Raw genomic sequence first — 19,488 nt, 5'->3', positions numbered from 1 at the left:
AAGAATATCGAGGAAAGTATGATGTTCAAAATGATTAGATTTGTTGATTTATTTGATGACCGTATTTTTGGGAAAGTGCCTTCGTAATCGATTAAGAGAAAAATTCAAGAAAGGATCTCCATATCATCAGAAATTATCTATTTATCGAGTAAGATAACGAACGTATCTTTTTTTACTTGGTAATAACAATCGCAGGGTTGCGTCTAGTCATAAAAATGTGCAATGAGAGAGAGAGAGAGAGTGAGAGAGAGACGGTCATATATAATTTTTTACAAAATTTGTTCACTCAATTAATACGCTATTTTATGAATGTTTATATCGAACTGACGAACTCAGTAAGTATTTTTACTATAACGATGGATTTTGAATAGTTTTGGTAGATTTAATTCGTTTTAAGTACATAAAGATTGTACTCGAGTGAAATTTTTATTATATCTGAAAAATAAACGTTTTTTTTGCGCTGAGAAAGGAACGGAAGTTATAAGTATTACATTAAAGGTATTCAATGTAAATGGAGCTTTTTTAAATTTATTCGAAATCACTCCACATTCTTTTTGTTTTAAATCATTTCGGAGCAGGATCCAGGTCTGTTTTTTGCCGAGTGATTATTATAAGACACTATAGATTTGCAAATGATTGAAACTATTTATGAAAGAGTTAAATTTTTGTACAGTTGCACAATCTTTTTTATTTCGCATAAAAATCGACAGTCTCTTGATAATAGCGTAATCAGCATTCGAAATTATACTTGGATCTTGACTCGGTTCTAATGCTAAAGCAATGTTCCAATTTGATTAGGCAAAGAATATTATTCAAGTGTTTTCGAAATGTGTATGTCCTATGATAAAATAAATATAACACAATAAAAGATAATTAGGAATAGAACGAGTGGGAATAAATTGAGGTAGGTTTCCCGAAATGTTAGTTTTATTCATTTATTAACAATTTGTTGAATCATTCTACGTAAAAGTACGAACTCCTTCAGCAGCTAAAGTTAATTTTCTATTAGAAGGAAAAACAGTAAAATTATGTCGTACTGCGCAATATAATCACGTTGATTATAGAACTCTGTAATTACGATGGAATGTTAATCAGACAAAGTACTTTACGAATCGCGATTTTCTTATTAAAGGGTTTACCATGAAAGTATACTTCTGCGTAACTCTATCATTATGAGAATGCCAAAGAAAACCATAGATGGTACGAAATGTAAAAGGATAAACGAACTCGAGTAGCGAGTATTTGCAACATATCATATATATACATACATGCGATTAAAGATAAAATGTTTATCTGTTATCATATAAAAATTAGTATTACTTCAAAACATGATTGGATAAAGTAAGTTTTCAATCCTTCAAGTAAGCGTTTAAGTTCAAAATAATATTCAAAATGGCGGACGCCGAAGTAAGTGTAAAATCAGTAATATTAAAAAAATGCAAAAAATTGAAGAAATAAGATATATTTAAATATGAAAGGAAGTATATATTTAAATAAAACCTACTATATCTCGAATATATTCAGTATAAAATAATTGATTCTTATTCTACAACTATTTAAAAAATTTTGTGAAAGCTGAAAACTCCTATAAGCATTTATGCCGAAACCGGCCGTCTATTTAAATAAATAAATAATAAATAATTAGACTGCGGATCTTTATGCAAAATAAAAAAAATGTTCGCAAATAAAAATGGTATTCTTCTCTGGAAACGAATACATTGATGTCCTTAAATATTTTTAACGTGTCCACTGCTTTAAATTTTACGTGCCTATTTTTGTCATAAATGCATAAAATCCGCAGTCTAGTAAAAATATTGCGAAGAATACATACGTATTTCCATTTGAAATTTCACGTACATACTGCGTAACTGCGTACTGCTGTAAATCGTTCGTTGCAGCGATGTTGGTAGCATCTATCGAACGTAATGTACCGTCATGGCGACGTTACCGCCACGGAAAAATCCAACTCCAACGAAAATTTCAAAACAACACCTGACCCCATTGCAAACGTTGTTGCAGATGGGCTTTCCTAAGCATCGAGCGTGAGTACCATATATTACATTCGTAAAACAGTGTTGCTCTTACGTTGTGTATCGTCTGAAGCTTGATGAAATTTCACCACTGTGCATTGTAAACAAGCAGCTGTCAAACTTTAAGTATATCACTACTATCTTACTTGTTCTACTACAATGATTTACGTTAAGCCATTAATATTGAACTCTGATGTCTGAAGTCTAAATCTTTCAGTCGTTCGCTTTCTGTTTTCTTCTATAAAATAATCCATTGCGTACATTACACAATATTATGTGGTACAGCGTTTACTTCCTTCATCATATAAAATACTGTTATGACGGCTTGAAATGAAGTTGCCTCCCCCTGTGATATTCTGAAAATATCGCAGAGATCAAGAGAAGTCGTCTGCTGAACCGTTATTATGGTATCGTTAGTGTGGAAAGACGACAGATCCTCTCGAATCGCTGAAGCAAAAGCACGCACCATCCATTGCACTGTTCTAAGATGTTATCTGTTGTATACAGAATGAAGAAGTGTTATTGTTTCATGTTGTTAACTATAATGTGTTCCGCAACAATACAATAAAGATTATTTGATTACAGGGAGAAGGCGTTGGCCGCTACAGGACATCGAGGTGTACAATTAGCGTCCGATTGGATAGTGGCTCATGTTGCAGATCCGACTTTGAATTGTGATACGCAAAGAGAGTATATTCTATATGTATGTCCAACAGGTGCGTTGGCTGAGCAACTCAAGAGATTTTGGTCGGAGAGCAAAGAGTTAATGTGGAATAGAGCGCATAATTACATGCCGCATATTACGCTTGTCTCGTTTTTCAAGGTACGGTATTATTGATGGAACTTAATCGCGAACAAGAAGAACATAATAGTTTTGCTTACAGGCTCCAGACGAATCGACTGAAGAGTTGGTGAAGGCCCTCGAGAACATAGTGAATCAAGATGAATTACCGAATCGCATTGAACTAGAGACTTATATCTCTCCCAACTTTATGGGGCTGTTTGTGAAAGATTTCAATGCGGCGTGGCTGGAGAACATTGCCCTTCGATATGTAAATAAGCTGACAAGCATGGGCATCTCTGCGAAACCACGTGTCAAGTCGTTCCATCTGACTTTGATCTATCAGTTCCCCAGCAACTTGTACCAACAGCTTCGTTCAATGGTAGAAAAGCTAACGCTAACTTCGTCGGCTAATTGGGAACTTAGATTGTATTCTAGAGACTCGAGGCTACAAAATGCACATGTACATCAAGTGACGCATGCGTATGTGCCTAGGGAATACGATGAATTAGAATTGAGGGTGGGAGACTACATATACATTCCAGAAGGGGCATGTAGTTTGGCTACGGATGGTCGGGTCGAAGGCATATCCTGGTTAACCGGTATGTCGGGTCATTTGCCTTTGAATCATACGAAGAGAACAGCTCAATCGGATTCGTGGACCTTGCACACTACCATACAACTCACCGATAATAAAAGCGAAACATTAGAGAAGAATGAGATACCTTTAACGCGGAAACCACCAGTATTGTTAGCAAATGATTCTACAGATTGTCCTGATGGATTACCAACGACTACCGAGCCAGTAAATCGCATTACTTTTTATTCTACCAGGTATACTATACAGAATTTCACTCCTAACGTTGTCCTTTTTATACAGCTCGAAGCCTCCGAACCAGTATCACCTTCGGCGAGGCAAATTTTTATATGTCGCCACGGGGAAAGGGTAGATTTTACATTCGGAGCATGGATTCCTTACTGTTTCGAATTGAATGGCTCTTACGTACGAAGGGACTTGAACATGCCAAAGGAAATTCCATCGAGAAATATACAGGACTTCCAAAACGATAGTCCTTTAACAACTGTAGGTGAAATGCAAGCAAGCTTGGTAGGAGAAGCAATGAAATCTTCTAGTATTAAAATAGATGTAGCTTTTACTTCGCCTTCGTTGAGGTGTATACAAACATTGGCCAATATTCTGAAGGGGTTTAATTCGAATATCCCGATGAAAATAGAGCCAGGTCTGATAGAATGGTTGGCATGGTATCCAAACGGTATACCTGTTTGGATGTCATCCGAAGAATTGATAAAAGCAGGGTTCAACATAGACAAAAGTTATGACCCAGTGATCAAAGCGAAAGAGCTTCCATTAAAAGAGAACGCAGCACAGTATTACGAACGAAGTTACGAGTTAATTAAACGAATTATTGAAAGTACTGTAGGAAATATATTAATAGTAGCTCACGCAGCTTCATTAGCAGCTTGTACTAGACAATTAACAGGTGGTAGGATACCACCAGCTGCAGAAGTAACTAGATTAGTACAAAGAGTACCATATTTAGCGTGCCTGACAGCTCGCGAAGGGTTGGACGGTTGGCAAATTCATCCGCCACCGTTTCCACCTATCACGCATACTAGTAACACTAGATTTGACTGGAAAGTACTATTGTGAAAAGATATGAACATTGTTTGAAGTTTTGTGACCCAATAAGTTTCCTTTGAACTTTTTAATTTATACAAAATATTGTCAAAGAGACGATGATTATTTATGATATAACTTTTTGGGTTGGGATAATTTATAATCAACGATAAATTGAAAACGAAAAGATTGTCGTTCAAAGTTTCGCATGGAAATGATACGGGTATTGGCATTTGATTCTTCCTTTTCTCTCGAAAAGGATCTAGACTAACTAGTACTTTAATCTTGATAAAAGATTGTATGAATTCCATATTTCAATATAATAGCCAATAGAGAAATATTTTGTCATAGCTTTCGTATTTAATGTTTAAGAGGTATTGCGTAAAACAGTACGTACGCGGTATATCCAACTTGTGATGAAAGAATATTACTAATTTCATGACTTAAAGAAGTGTTTGCTAGACTGTGCTTTCAAATCAAATTACACAGTACTAATTAAGAATATTTAAAGTAACTTGTCAATTGACTGTGCATTAAAATTTTTTGGTCTATACGTATTTTAAGAATACCATTACACATAGAATGGACGTGACATGCAATGTTACGCAATTTCTTAAAAACTAATAACATTGAAAAGCATCTCTTCACACATATTCTTGTGTGAAAATATAGAAGTACAAAAACAATGTAGAAAAGACAGTGTTGTTATTTACCAAAGAAGCATATATATAAATATATAAAATGTTACGATATTTTATTATGAATATAGTTTGTATCGTAAGGGGACTTGCTGCTTTACTTTGTGCGATAAAAGTTTATTCAAATATAAAATACAACATCTCATGATGTATAAAAATAACTGTTTTATATACAGTAACGTTTTAATAAAAATGTAATGAGTACAAAGACAATGAGATAAATCTATCAATACGTTTAACTATAGTACATTATTAGACATGTCCACCTTCCTTCAATTTCGCAATTAAATTATCAACATCCGGCAGGATAGTACCAGCTTGCCTAACCGGTGGTTCTTCAACCGATAATATATCAATTTTGGCAGTAGTGTCAACACCCAAATCTTTTGGCATCACCTTTTTCACTGGTTTCTTCTTAGCTTTCATGATGTTTGGCAAAGTAGCGTAGCGTGGTTCATTCAGACGGAGATCGGCACTCAAAACTGCTGGTGTTTTCATTTTAATGGTCTCCAAGCCTCCATCGACTTCGCGAACCACTGTTAGCTCGCCGTTATTATACTCTATCTAATGCGAAAAAAATTGTATTATTATTTAAACATTATTTTACAATTTAGTACATTCAACATACTTTACAGCAGAACGTTCCAGTTGGCCAGTCCAAAATCCCTCCAATCATTTGCGCAGTTTGATTGCAATCGTCATCTATAGCTTGTTTACCGACGATAACTAGATCTGCTTTCTCATCTTGAGCTAGTTTTGCTAAAATCTTGGAAATATGAAAGGGTTGTAAAGTTTCATACTCCGGTCCAGATACTTCAACATGAATCCCTCTATCGGCACCCATCGCGAGGGCAGTTCTAAGCGTATCTTGAGACTGCGATGGTCCACACGAAACTGCAATTATTTCTTCAACTAATTTCTTCTCTTTCATTCGTACAGCTTCTTCGATTGCGATTTCGTCGAAAGGATTCATAGAATGTTTCACCCCATCTGTTACGACACCTGTTTTATCCGATTTCACACGAATCTGTAATTGAAAACAAGGAAGAATTAATCGGAAAACAATAGAATTATTAATTAATGTGAAACATTGTTAATAATCTACGGCATTTGTCACGGCATCGATTATTTAATAATTTCACGAACGTGTTAAAATGTACATCAATTTTCATGATCAAATCAAGTAATCGACATAGGTCAATGGTACTCGCACATAAACTTTCTATAGCTATAAACATATTATTAAAATGTACCTTAACTGCATAATCGATAACTCTCTTCACTCCTACAAGCACTCGCGCCATCGTTAACTAATAAACAGATCGATATATCGTACAATTATAAATTATAATTTCTTTCTCAGAACATTTATTGTGGAGTATATGTATAAGAATTACTCAACCCCTCTTATACGTGGCGGGTTCGATTCGATGATAATGGTCTAAAGTTCAATTCTTCAGTGATACGAAATAAATGTATGTTTCATTTCACGGACATATTTTCATCTAGTTCGCGCTGATGTAAGTAAACATCAAATTATACAACATGGCTGTTTCGGATTGTAAGTTGTAAGTTACAATAGAAAATTCCAGAGAAAAAAAATTCAACAATTACTCGAGTACAAATGTAGAACAGTAAACATACTGTTTGAAGTTTTTTGGCCAGGGTGACGTTCGAACTTGGATTACATCTGATTGGCTTATCTATATCAATATGGCTATGACATCGCAGTAAGAAATGTTACTTGTGTGCGATAACTCCTTCCATGGATCCTGATCTATTTGTACGAGATAAAAATTGCAGTTAAATCGTGTAAACATATATATATACATCTACACGTAGAAGTAAAGACGTCTTACATAATTCCAGTGATATTTAACAACAATTTACAATGCTATTGTTTATCGCGTCTGTTTACGTTAGCAAACACTAAGGCCATTTTCAATTTCGTAGCTTAAAATGGCGCGCAAGCAATAAACGTGCACCGAAGAAAAGAACAAACACACTCGAATCCATACACTTTCTTGTCATTATAACAAGGTGTAACAAACATACAGATTTTCCATAGAAACTTTCGGAGAAGTACAATAATTAGTCTTATAATTACGTATTAACTACCGATAGATAGCGAATGTTTATTATCTTTCAATAGTGGATAAAACCTGTTAGATAAAAAATATCTTGATAAATTATTCATTTACAAATACTAAAATATCCGTCAGCGCGAGATATTACATTTCAAGAAAAAAAAATCTTGCACGCATTATAATAATTAACATACAAAAAGACAAACGTGTATATATTTTGTAATTTTTAATGTTTCCGTGCGAGGAGCTTCGATAAGCTGGAAACACGTTTAAGGACGAAAAATTACGTGTATAAACGTTGATCTAAAACCAGAGGGAAAAACGAGCGAACATACAAATATCCTCCGGTGTAATTTTTATATTTTAATAGAACTTATCACAAAAGAGATTTCGAGCGATTGCTTCGTAGCCAATCAGAATGCATATAAAATCAAGTTTGCGCCACACATGGCGTCCAAGAACCGACGCCATCTAACGTCTGGCATTCCTGTTTTTTTCGTGCGGGTAAAATCACGGCTTTCTATAGCGCGCAAGCCTTTATCGTTTTTGTTTTGTAGAATTCGGTAAGTTGTGAGTATCTTTGGTAAATTGACTATGCTGTGTGTACGCCGAATGAAATGTTAGCTGAGAGAAAGCGTTCACGCGTCAAGCAAGTGTGTGGAAAAATGAGTTAACCGTGTGTTAACGCGCAGTGGTCAACAATCCGTGGAAGTTTTAGTAAGGGAATATATATCCATATTCAGGACTTGATAACGTCGAGGTAATTATACGTTGATGTTTACCGTCGTGTAGATTCTGTGAGTTCTTTACATATTCCTAAGATTTTCAATCATTCAGAGTTTCCTTCGTGTTTATGTTTACTCCTCTAATTACCCCCTCCCTCCGCAGCCACCCTCTGTGCCTCAAACTTTTCCTTGCACTCTCCCTCGTTTTTCCAAACTAATACAATATTTTCTTCGAATATCATTTCAAAACGTTCCATTCGAATTGTTTGTTGTTTCACCGATTCCAATCACAGAACCGTAGACTGTGTTTCTCTACTCTCTTTTAATCATTTCTGTATTGACAACATTAGGTACACAACAAGTTTACAACCTGATATTTATTTTGACTGTCACGTTTCTTATGTTTATCGTATGTGTGCTGTAACCAGGTTCCGTTTAATGGTCAATGATTTTTTATAAGCATTTAGAGAGACGTATTTAATCAGTGCAAAATGAGTGCATCGGCCTTAAAATCAACGATACCTGGAGTAGGTAGCTCGCCAACTTCTACCAGTCACTCCATTCTTCCGATGAATGCGATGGCACAAAAGGTTGTATCAGGCTCGGAGCCAGGAGCTATGAAACCTTTACCTGGAACTGGGTTAAGCTACGTTACGTTGCAACCACCTAGTCAACCTTTGAGTCTAGTGCAAGATCATAGACCCTCTGTGTATCAGACGCCGCCATACGTAAGCGGTAATTCTGAAAAGGAATCGGACTTGGATAAATTGATTCCGAACGGAGTGGAAATTATTAAAACCGATACCGAGACTATCTCTGCAGCTATCAAGCAAAGCGAATCTAATAGAAACAACAACCTAAGTCCAGAGAATCCTGCACAGGGTTCGCAGAGAGAGATTCAAACGGAGCAAGAGATGACCTCTATGGGTTTAGAGTTTCCTGGTTAGTAAAGCTTGCTGATTCGTTTGTGTATTTAACGGGGTAGACTCGTTTGCAGAATTGCAAGGGTGAAAGCGCTAGATAAAAGATCAATCTAGGCCGTAGTTGCCCTTGAAAGTCCTATTTTTATGTTTACGAGGCGTAATTTGCATTATCCGAAAGCATGAAGCTATTTTCATAAAGTTGCGACAGCTACATGCTGCTTAATTTCGAAACGAGACTACTCCCTTAATTAATTTTGTTTGTAGAGAATTTTTCTATGTTCCATTTGTGCTCGATAGTTTGCATTAATTTTATAAATAAATTATTGAAAAGTATTGTGATTTTTGAACAATTCGATATGCATGTATATATCTGAATGTATGCATATGTTGCTTTAGCCTTATGTCCACCATTACAAAACAAAGTTGAAGAAAAGAAAGCTCCTGTAAATAATGGTTCGAAAGAATCGGATGGAATGCCAGTCAGTGCACCTGTGAAAAAGGAAATACCCGTGCATAAACTAGACGATGCACAGACAAAACCCGATAATCAGAAGACAAAGGCCACGGCACAAACTTTGAAAGTCACAGCAGATAATTCTGCAACGGTGCAATCGAATAGCCCACCAAAGGTCGAGACAAAAGTTACTGGTTCGCCGAAAGCCAATAAAAGGAAGTCTAGAGAACTGAAGGATTTGAAAGGGTCACAGGCGTCTTTAGACGGAGCAAGTAAGCCGAAACGAAATCGAACTCAGACACAGCCTTATCAGAGTCCCTTACCGGAAATTGCATTAATCGTCAAGAATTTAAACAAGCTACCGCCTTCAAAGGCTCCCGACGATAAACTTATAGTATTCTACAAGTGAGTGAAACTTCTGTATCTTAAAAGAATTGTGTAATTATAATCTTTTTATAGAATTACACATGAAATACACTGTAACGAAAACATGTGTATAGAAATTTCGAATTCTATTAATTTTCATGTGAATATAAGAAAATTATTACCGATGTTATTACCTTTTTTTTTAAGTATTGTATATTCATTAATTTTTCCTAATATATGTGTTATCAGAAATGAATTTTTGGCTGTGAGAAATGCGGAAGGGAGCTTTTATGTATGTCAAGCAATGCAAAATATATATAAGTCAAGCAGACGAATTCGTATACGTTGGCTTTCTCAAGACAAAAATAATGGAGAAATATATTCACCTGACTTTTATGATTTTATAGGTAATTTTGTAAAAAATTTGTATCTTGTTTCCTTATCATAGTACCGATAATTCTTATTTCACGATGGACAATGTAAGATATGTACATGTATTCAGTCCTCTTCTTTTTACAATTCCAGACTTCGATTGTATATTAACAAATTTAAATTTGAACAAAGTTGATAAAAATAAATATCAGCTAACCAAGATAGAATTATTGCGTACAGAGAATATTTTAAAACGAGCAATCGACGTAGAGGCTGGTGTATCCGAAAAACCTCGGGTAACAGAAGAACACCCGGATGGACGTTAGTATATATATATATATTTCTTCTTAAAAGAAAAAGAAAATCCGTTATCAGTTCTAAATGTACTTTATTATTGCGAATGCGAAATAAAGTAGTGTTAACTCAATTGTTGTTTATCGTGAAATTGAAACTCTAATATCTTATCCGCAGTTGACCTTTCACTCTACAAGGATGAGTCACAATTGAAGAGAAGAAAAAGTCACAGCTCACACAAACAGAAGCAAAGTTTGCGTAAAAAGTCGAAACAAAGTGAGAGCTCTTCGGAGAATGAAGCACCCGAAGAGGAATCAGGAAAGAAATCTCCAAAATCGAGTCGCTCCAAGAAGCTCAACAAAGCCTTGGCGATTGCTAAGTCCGTAGCAAAAGGTTCGAGTAGAGCGGAAAGGGCGCTAAACAGAAACACGAAGTCTGGAAATGAGGCTGCTGCCAGTTCTACTATTGCTCCTGCCAATGCTAGCGTAACCGCCAGTACTAACACGGTTGCATCTACGGACGGAGCAAAAAATAATGCTGATGCGAAGAAGAGTGAAAATAAGAAGAGCACAAAACAACCGAGTAACAACAACACGAGTGTGATGTCCAGGACAAAACAACGTGGTAATAATCCGTCTTGTTTATTGGCTTCGATGTATTTAGGATTTCTTTTATAATTCATTTTTTCATTGTTACTTGGTTTTCAGCGACTGCACAAAACACGCAACAGAGTAATAAGACAGCAGGACGCCCGAAACGCATGGCTGCCACGACAGGTATTCAATCAAGCGAAGAGACAGCTTCTCGAAAAAAGCCACGCGGTCGAACATAAGATTAACGTAATTCACACGTTTTTCCTGTGTTACACCTAGAACAGAGTCTGTACCGTAGGCAATATGTACACGTAGTACACTCTTTAAAAAAAATTGCGATCAATTTGTAATGTAATATATGATCTCAAGATTCTTATATCTATCAGGTGCTGCATTATATTATAGTCCAACAATGTGGGATCAACAATTTATATAACTGTGCGGCTAAAATCGCATATAATTGATGAATTAAAGAAAGAAAGAGAAAAAAGAAATCTAAGACTCGGAGACTTATAAGAGTGATATTGTGATATCATACAAAATTTGTACATATCGTCTACGTTTCAGATTCCCCCAACAGGAGAAGAAAGTCACGGAATGTATGATGAGAACGGTACCTTGGTTGAGTAATAACTATCTACAGGGTGTCACATGCTAATGCACTCTTGCAATAGTCTATTTTTGATGTTGTGAATGAACTGTACGTGATTCAGTTGAGTTTAAATGTACACTTTCCATTGGATATGATAGCTATGTACAAATATATATGTCTGGGGCTTGCGCGTACTCTACGAAAAGATTAAAACAGAAAAAGTGGCTAGAGTACCAGAGGATAAGAACAATCCGTGAATTATCGATTCTCCAAGTTTATGGATCGATAGATTTAGAGAAGTACAATATCTGTACATTACGCTGAGTCTTTGCTGTTTCAAAAATAGCATACAGAATGGTCCAGCGCCTATTATTAAAGACAGGCAGAGAAAAAAAGTGCCCTCAACTGTAAATCCTTGTCCTGTTATCGAATCCACGGATTCATAAAATGAAAAATCTTATGGCTAAAAAAAAAAGAAAGAAGAAAAGAAGAAGTAAAGATATAAAGTTTAATTATAGTTTATTTTCGAATCATTTGTAACCGATGAATCGTTAGCATGGTTCATTGTTATAGGGAAAGAAAATCAAGAGAATCATGTTGATTAATTGCGGTGGTGTCAGACTATAATTTAGCCACTTAAACATATTATTATTCCGTTCTTTACAAGTAAAAGATAAATAGCAGCACTTATTTACTCTGATAAGTCTGGATGAAAAATGTATAAACATGCTTTATCTATGTATTATTTTATTTTTCAAAGATTATGGACAAAGTGTATATTTACCGAGAGATAGATGATTATCATTCTACATTTCACCAAATCGAAATTCTTCATAGTTTAATGTAGTTTTGTAGTTTTTATTGTGTCGAAATGTATTATCGCGGGGTATACAAATTCGTGTCAGGAATTAAGAAACGGGGATTTATTGTAATGTCATTTTATTGCATCTTGTACATTGAACGAAGGTATCGAGACGTGTATTTCTTTTTCTGTTTTCTTCGTTACAGCGATACGGTGAAATACCTTAACAAGTTATATTACGTATAAAAAAGATAGGATATAAAAATATTTAAAAATGCCTTTGGTTTATTCATAAAACCAAAGACAAGATTCGTACCGATTTAAGTTTACAATGCTTTTTTTTATAATCGAAAGAATTCTGTCTCCGGAGATGTGGCACTTACTTTTATATGCATCGGCCGTTGAACATGCACAAAACATAAAAGAACGAGAAAGTAGTTTTTTTTCTTCCCGCTTACATGATTTTATCTACGTATGTACATAATAAAGATTAGGTAATCGAAATTGTGAAAAATGATACAAAAATTTACGAGCGTTTGGAATCTTGAAGGCTAATGTATCTTATTCATTTGGTAGAGTGTCTCACTTATAATTATCGTGCGTTGCAATGAAACATTGCAGAGAGATAACTTTGTCTTTTTTGTTTTCAAACAGTCACCGAACCCATGTACCGATGTACATATATTTCATAAGCTTACACAACATAATAACAACAACAGAAGGATGCCGTTTTAAACGATTAGGCATATCGACTTCTATTGGAAATAGGATAATTATTATATTAAATGGTTAACAAATGGATTTAATTCACGAGATGGGAGATGAATAAGATACCAATCCTGTCATTGGTCCATTGCATATTGTATTTAAATATACACATACATAATGTATAAATTTAAAATATAAACGCAAACGTAATGTATAAATTTAGCGAAAGGAAAAAAGAATTCTAACGACGAAGACCGAGAAATTTGCTTATATTGTTATATCGAATCGTTTTCTGCTTCTGAAGCAAACAATCAATTTTCTTTCCGGGAATTAGTTGTACCGATTATATCAAAGTAATTCAGAGGACGGTGCAAAGTATAAATGATTAACACCTCATCTCATCCAGCGTCCGTGGGGAGACATGTAACATATATAAATGAATTTCAAAGTCAATCTGCACTTTATTGTTTCGAGAAGCGAACAATTTCACTACGCGTATAAATACAGCTCTCGATATTCTTCTCTCGTGAGCCACATCTATGTCTAAGACAAAATAGTAAGGAAACTGAATCGAAAAGCAACGATGCATTTGCGTGCGGGCTGATGTTTGTTGAGAATCCTTGAATCTACGTTCAATCCCATGGATTCGAATTTGAATGTACATACTGTGTAAATCGTTCACTACGGAAAATCATCTGTCGCTTATACACGAATAAAATTCAGAATCATGTTAATATCTTCTTTACGTACGCGACAAATGTTTCATTTAAGCCAGTTAATCCCAAATTTTTCTATCGTCGTCGCTGTACAAAACTGTTATTTTTTCATTCTCGAGAACGAACATTTCGAAAGGAAAACAAAAAAGAAGCCAAAGATGTGTTTGCTGTATGCAAGTGTATTTGAAATTCAAAGTACAAATATAGTTTCTCATGAAAGTATGACAAACTTTATGCCCGAATTTGGGACACACTGGTTTAAAGTATTGCGTTCGATGAGAGATCTCAACTACCTCGTGATACGATTTATTTCTACGATATCGTAAAATTCGAATTTCTAATCGCAATATCAATTTACGTTTATTATTTTAAGCAAATACACGTCAGACACTCTGTGACCATCCGAAACATCTCTCTCGTGTATTCTCTAAAAATAAGAATCGATTCAACGATGAACAGACTACGACATTGCTGTATTTACTGCGGTCAAACATTTTGGAATATTTTCACAAGTTCTACACTGTGTTTCGCTGAGATAAGGATGTTTTGTATTGCGATAGGAAGTGTCTTTCGTTTTGTACCAATTCGAAATCATTGTCAGTTTACTGTGCCAATTGTTTGAGAACTTTTTAAGCAGTATTCCTCTGACAAGATCTGTCTTAAGACACGTAAAATCGATTATTGGCTCTCGCTTGACTTCCAAGTTCCAGCACTGCTTCGATGAATTTACAGCGTATGTCCCTAATTAATCTGAATGTCACGATTGCATTCTAATTATGTAATAAGCACACAAAACCGTATTACGCGTGTCGCATTTGAATAGACGTTTAAATAATGATTAAAGAAAAGAAAAATGGTTCGAGCGATTATCTCTAAGTATGATTCTTATAAGGATGAATATTTACATAGATAAAATGTACAGCCCACATGCGAAAATATCGGGCTATACTTGAAATACGTTGCGAGAAAGCAACCATTTCCCTTCAAAGAATCAGCCACGTTCAAACTAATTAATTCAATTTGAACTATCGTTTTCAATATGACTAATTGAATCGATTTTCAGAGAACTATTCATTTCTAATCATGTTTTTTAATGAGTATATATTTATATAATGTGGAGAATCAATGTATATAAAAAAGAAATTTTGATTATTTTATAATTAATGTTATTATCAGATTTTGTAGTTTATATTATTTTCTCGTTTAGAAGATGCTTGTACTATACAGCGTTTACTATTTCGTGATATATGTTTATTGTTTGCAGGATTTTAGTGTGCTCTAGCTACAGTATGAGTCCCGGTAATATTCGGACACTGTTAAAAACGACCATAACTTTTTTGATATTGGTCCATACGATTTGAAGTTTTCCCAGAAGTTAGAAGTTGGACAAAAATTTCTGAAAAAAGTTGCAAGTTGTCGGAATGTAGTTGCATTTTGAGACTTTTTTTTATGTGGGCTCATATGGAAAATTTAGGAAACGCGTTTCGTAGATCTGTGTCAATGAAACTTATTCAATGAAATTTTCGACATAGCATTTTAAAATATCTCTTCGCGTCGTGTAGTAAACTATAATTGCTCTAACTTCTGAGAAAGGTATCAAATCGTATAGTCCAATATTAAAAATGTTATCATTGTTTTTAGCTAATCATTTGAATAAACCCGAGGAAATTCGATTCAAGTTTCGTATTGATGAACGACCAAGATCGAATCCGAATGTATTGTAAATTGAAAATCGCGGCCTACTTCGTACTCGAGAAAATTTCAGACACCGGAATTGTTTGTATCGAAAACGTGTTTCAAGTAGGCAAACCCGAATTTCTTTTGAGATTCATTTTTCTAGAAGTTATTCTATACAATTTATACGCAATTCTACCATTAGGAGCGTTTTAATTACAAACAGTCTCGGATAACTAATTATACGGCTAATACGAACTTACGAAGAACCTTTTATCTGTCGTACTGTGTACTATGTTTCCTTTATGTATACGTTATTCCATAATTTTTCTTCAATTAACCACACGAGTTGATGATGGTTGGTGCAATCTGTATGTCCCCTGTGATTTAAGTTCATGATGAATTGAGAATCAACATTTTACAAATAATAAAAGATATTGTGAGTTTGGTGATACCAGTCGGTCTTCATTCGCGTGGACCTGCTGCGAACCTTCTGTAAATTACCGATCAATTTAACCTACAAATTTATTGTCGATGGACAGCGGATTTGATGCATTTATAACAAAAATGAGTATGTATATAGATGCAATTTAAAACAGTAAAAACATTCGCAACTATCGTTACTTTCTATTTCACTCCAGTTTGTTGCAAATCAGATAAAAAAATTTCATTTTGCATACAAATCCGCTGTCCAATTATAAAACTGAAATCCACGATAAATTACGGTGTTGTAACGCGCGCGGGTTTCGCTGGAATTGTTCTTTATTCGCATACGAATATATAATACATGTAGAACCTTGTTTAACTCTTAGCACTCGAGTGGTGTGACTTCTAAAAATTGCTGTAGCACTATTCTAAATACTGTTTACATTATTAAATATCTTGGGATCTAACCAATTACTAAACATTTAAGTATCATATCCAGAAAATGAGAAAAGTCATATAGAATTGAATTATTTTAGGTCGGAAGAAATGTTTCATTTTCGAGTTAAAGTAAATAGCTCCGAGTGCAAAGGGTTAAGTCTTCAATTCGCGGTCGGTTCGACGTCTTCTCGCGCCTACGGTCGTACAAGTTATATCGATAGAAACCCGAAATCCATGACAAATTACGGTATTGTAAAACGCGCGCAGCAGCCTGGCACCGCATCCGTCGGCAAGCATCGCGGCGGCGGTGGCGGCGGCACGTCGTTTGAAATGCTCTGAATTAGAAGCCCTGAAACGTCTCTATGAGTTGGAAGGACGGTTGAGCAGCCACGTTCCCCGGAACAGCGTGCTGGTCTGGGGACCAACAAACCCGGAGCGCATTCATTGAGCGTCGCCGAAAGATGGTTGCGATCCTTCCACGATACGGAAGAGACAGAACGAAAGCTGGTATCCGCGCGAGTATCCAGATTTCGGGATCAAGAATAAACCCGAGAGAGCAGAACGAGTCGGTTTAGTTGTAATGCGGATCACGGAACATTATTTATTAATAGCAAAGCTGGTGTGGCCGGCAGCAGGGAGTGGCTGTGCCATGCTAAAGCGAGCGCGACAGAACACCGGATCGTGGAACGGATCTTCGGATCTTTTTCTCCTCCCTTCCTCTATCCTTCCAACAACCCCTACCGCTTTCTCGTTCCCTCTCTCTATTCATCTCGCTTTTGTTTCGTCGCGGTCTCGGTCCCGCCAACTCTTTATACCCAGGGCCGTGCGGCAGATTTTCTCAGTACACGATGCAAGTCTTCGAATTGCCGTCCCTTAAATGTTTCTTTAAAATAACTTTCGATTGCGATTTGAAAAGATACGATAAACGTAGACCAACATAGAAAAGCGTTGCGTAAAGATTTTGAATTATCGAACGGTTCAAATTGTATTTTGATTTCGCCGCTTATGCCGCCTCTCTGTATTATAGCGCGGCACGGCCCTGTTTATACCCGTTCCTCTTTCACCATTCGTCCCTGTCGGTGATGCTCGGTCTTTGTCCGTTTCACTTGTGGGGCTCTCTGCAAGGCACGGGTTTCGTTCTTTCTCTCTTGTTTCGTTCTCCCGTCCGTTTCTCTTCATCGCGTATCGTCGCGTCGTCCCATACGTTCCTCGGTCTCTCTGTTTTTCTCCCTTTCCCCCAATCGGCTCGGCGCGGCGCGGCGCAGCGAGCACCGCACCATTCGTCCCGTCCGACGTTGTTGCTCAAGCTCTTTCCGCTTCTCTTCCTTCTTACTCCGTATCACGCTGCCTTAGCCCGGCTGGCTCGCTTTATCCATTGTCTCTCTCGCGTGCTTTGGTTAGTCGCATTGTCGCGCTCCCGCACGCCAGACAGCACGCCGTTGTAGGAGAGTGGATGAACGCTTTGTCGGCGCCCGCGGCCGAGATCAAACGCGCCGACCGCTTCCTCTTCCCCTCAACCCTCCCCACCACACCCTCGCCGCGACCCAGCCGGCCCCGTAATCCAGTCGAGGCTCTCTCTTACACCCTCCCCTGTCCCGCTTCTCTTCTCTTCTCTTCGCTCCGCTCAGCTTTGGCTTCGCTCAGCTCTCCGCTCTGCTCCATGCCGCGCCAAGCGTCGCACAACGCTTCTCCTTCCGACGAATCCGTCCACCAAAGGTACTGTCGTATTCCGGATGAGGGGTTAATAAACGTTGCAGGTTTATGTTAAATAAAACTACTAGTTTATTGATGAAACTCCTCAACTATAACTCCGGTCACAAAGTAAGAGAAGCACGTTGCAAGATATAATTCGTCGAAAGTCGGAGAATTCGTGATGGACAGGAATTCGAATATATAAGGTTTCTTCTAGGATTCGGTTTCAGTCTTTTGCGCGAATTTAATAATAATAATAATAATAATTTAATAATAATAGCGCTGATTTTTGTGTAAGACTAGGGGTAGTGACCGGTCGAGGTTCACTGTCGAAGAAAATCTTACTTACTATCGAAAACATCTTAGTCACTATTTATCATAGAACAAATAGTTGATCATCCAACAGTACCCATTAAAAAAATCTCAGTCTCTCCCCGTCTATCATCCTCGCGGAAAAATCGAACGGAAAACGTCGATAACGATCGTCTCCCCTGGACACCGAACCCAGGCCCGCCCCGGGGCCTCACCAACGGATCCGTGCCGACAAGTCCGGATAAGCTAATTTCATGGGGACAGACCGCTCCGACGCCACCGGCAACCGTTTAGTCCCGAAAACTGGCCAAAGCCGGCTACAACATTTTCTCCGCACCCTGTCCTTACGCTCGAGTCCTCCGGAGCTGTGTTCATTGTCGGAAGTTCCATTTATCAAGTTGATCAAAGAAAAATCGAATTACCGTTTCTTCCACTTGCTTGTAACACTTGAAATAATGGTATGTACCGCTTGTTTCCAGATTCGACCAGCCACACAGAAACGATTGAAAGAATGGATGCCAGCTTCGGGGACCAACATTTTCTCCGTACCCTATCTTTACGCTCGAGTTCTCTAGAGCTGTGTTCAGCTAAAGTCCACCGGCAGCTCCCTGCCCATGTGCCAAACTACAAACTTCCATTTATCAAGTTGATTCAGAAACATTTGACCGTTTCTTCCACTTGTGAAGCTTGGAATAATGGTTCCGTTTCGTTTACAGATGCATTCAGACATGTACGAGAAGCTTTTGGGACCAAATCGCCTCTGCGTCACGAAGCGCATTCAAAATTACCGGGGGGGTCGCATAATCTTGGCTATTATGTGTCGTACGCGACAGATGTTTGACCATGGGATAGAGATGCTAGATAGTAGCGAAATCAGCGTGGCTATTCGAAGATTATCGGAGCTGATACGGATTGCGATGCCTCAGATAAGAGTTATCGGCGTGAGTAATTGTCACTCAGGGTCGTGTGGGTACTTCCCGGTGTTTTTGATTATGATTGCAATTAGACGTACGGAGCGCGACGAAAGCACAGTGAAATCGACGACGGTATCGCCTTATTCCCGCCATCGCCGTTGCTGTCGTCTCTCTGCCTGCTAGCGGCAAAATTGTATTATAGCCTTTCTTGTCGTATCCTGTCGTGAGACGTCCTCCATTGCCGACCTTCGT

At 37.2% G+C, this 19,488-nt stretch overlaps 3 protein-coding genes across 6 annotated transcripts; 2 read left to right on the top strand and 1 right to left on the bottom strand.

Moving 5' to 3' along the window:
- On the top strand, positions 1–4,488 carry Epp (Ecdysteroid phosphate phosphatase). The gene is made up of 4 exons (XM_076435264.1): positions 1–2,042; positions 2,616–2,853; positions 2,915–3,616; positions 3,692–4,488. Exons 1-4 carry the CDS (start codon positions 1,936–1,938, stop codon positions 4,481–4,483), a joined length of 1,839 nt encoding a protein of 612 aa, XP_076291379.1. The 5' UTR covers positions 1–1,935; the 3' UTR covers positions 4,484–4,488.
- Positions 4,489–5,312: 824 nt separating this feature from the next.
- Positions 5,313–7,149, bottom strand: Etfb (Electron transfer flavoprotein beta subunit). 3 transcript variants are annotated; one of them, XM_076435283.1, is made up of 5 exons: positions 7,008–7,149; positions 6,793–6,925; positions 6,402–6,458; positions 5,777–6,175; positions 5,313–5,712 (listed from the first exon to the last, which is right to left on the bottom strand). In XM_076435283.1, exons 3-5 carry the CDS (start codon positions 6,450–6,452, stop codon positions 5,401–5,403), a joined length of 762 nt encoding a protein of 253 aa, XP_076291398.1. In that variant the 5' UTR covers positions 6,453–6,458; positions 6,793–6,925; positions 7,008–7,149; the 3' UTR covers positions 5,313–5,400. The 3 variants fall into 3 exon arrangements, with proteins under 3 accessions (XP_076291398.1, XP_076291397.1, XP_076291396.1); XM_076435282.1 differs by lacking the exons at positions 6,793–6,925; positions 7,008–7,149 and adding an exon at positions 6,551–6,693; XM_076435281.1 differs by lacking the exons at positions 6,793–6,925; positions 7,008–7,149 and having other exon boundaries at positions 6,402–6,545.
- A 349-nt stretch (positions 7,150–7,498) lies between these two features.
- On the top strand, positions 7,499–15,908 carry LOC143214343 (uncharacterized). Of its 2 annotated transcripts, none has more exons than XM_076435267.1 (7): positions 7,499–7,995; positions 8,428–8,902; positions 9,280–9,742; positions 9,953–10,110; positions 10,229–10,396; positions 10,547–10,993; positions 11,077–15,908. In XM_076435267.1, exons 2-7 carry the CDS (start codon positions 8,452–8,454, stop codon positions 11,199–11,201), a joined length of 1,812 nt encoding a protein of 603 aa, XP_076291382.1. In that variant the 5' UTR covers positions 7,499–7,995; positions 8,428–8,451; the 3' UTR covers positions 11,202–15,908. The 2 variants fall into 2 exon arrangements, with proteins under 2 accessions (XP_076291382.1, XP_076291381.1); XM_076435266.1 differs by having other exon boundaries at positions 8,421–8,902.
- The last annotated feature ends 3,580 nt before the right edge of the window (positions 15,909–19,488 follow it).

This window comes from Lasioglossum baleicum, chromosome 12 (genome assembly GCF_051020765.1).
Source record: "Lasioglossum baleicum chromosome 12, iyLasBale1, whole genome shotgun sequence".
NCBI classification, from domain to species: Eukaryota; Metazoa; Arthropoda; class Insecta; order Hymenoptera; family Halictidae; genus Lasioglossum; species Lasioglossum baleicum.
Note: the sequence above shows the minus strand (reverse complement) of the source record. Positions and strands in the feature narration are given on the sequence as shown.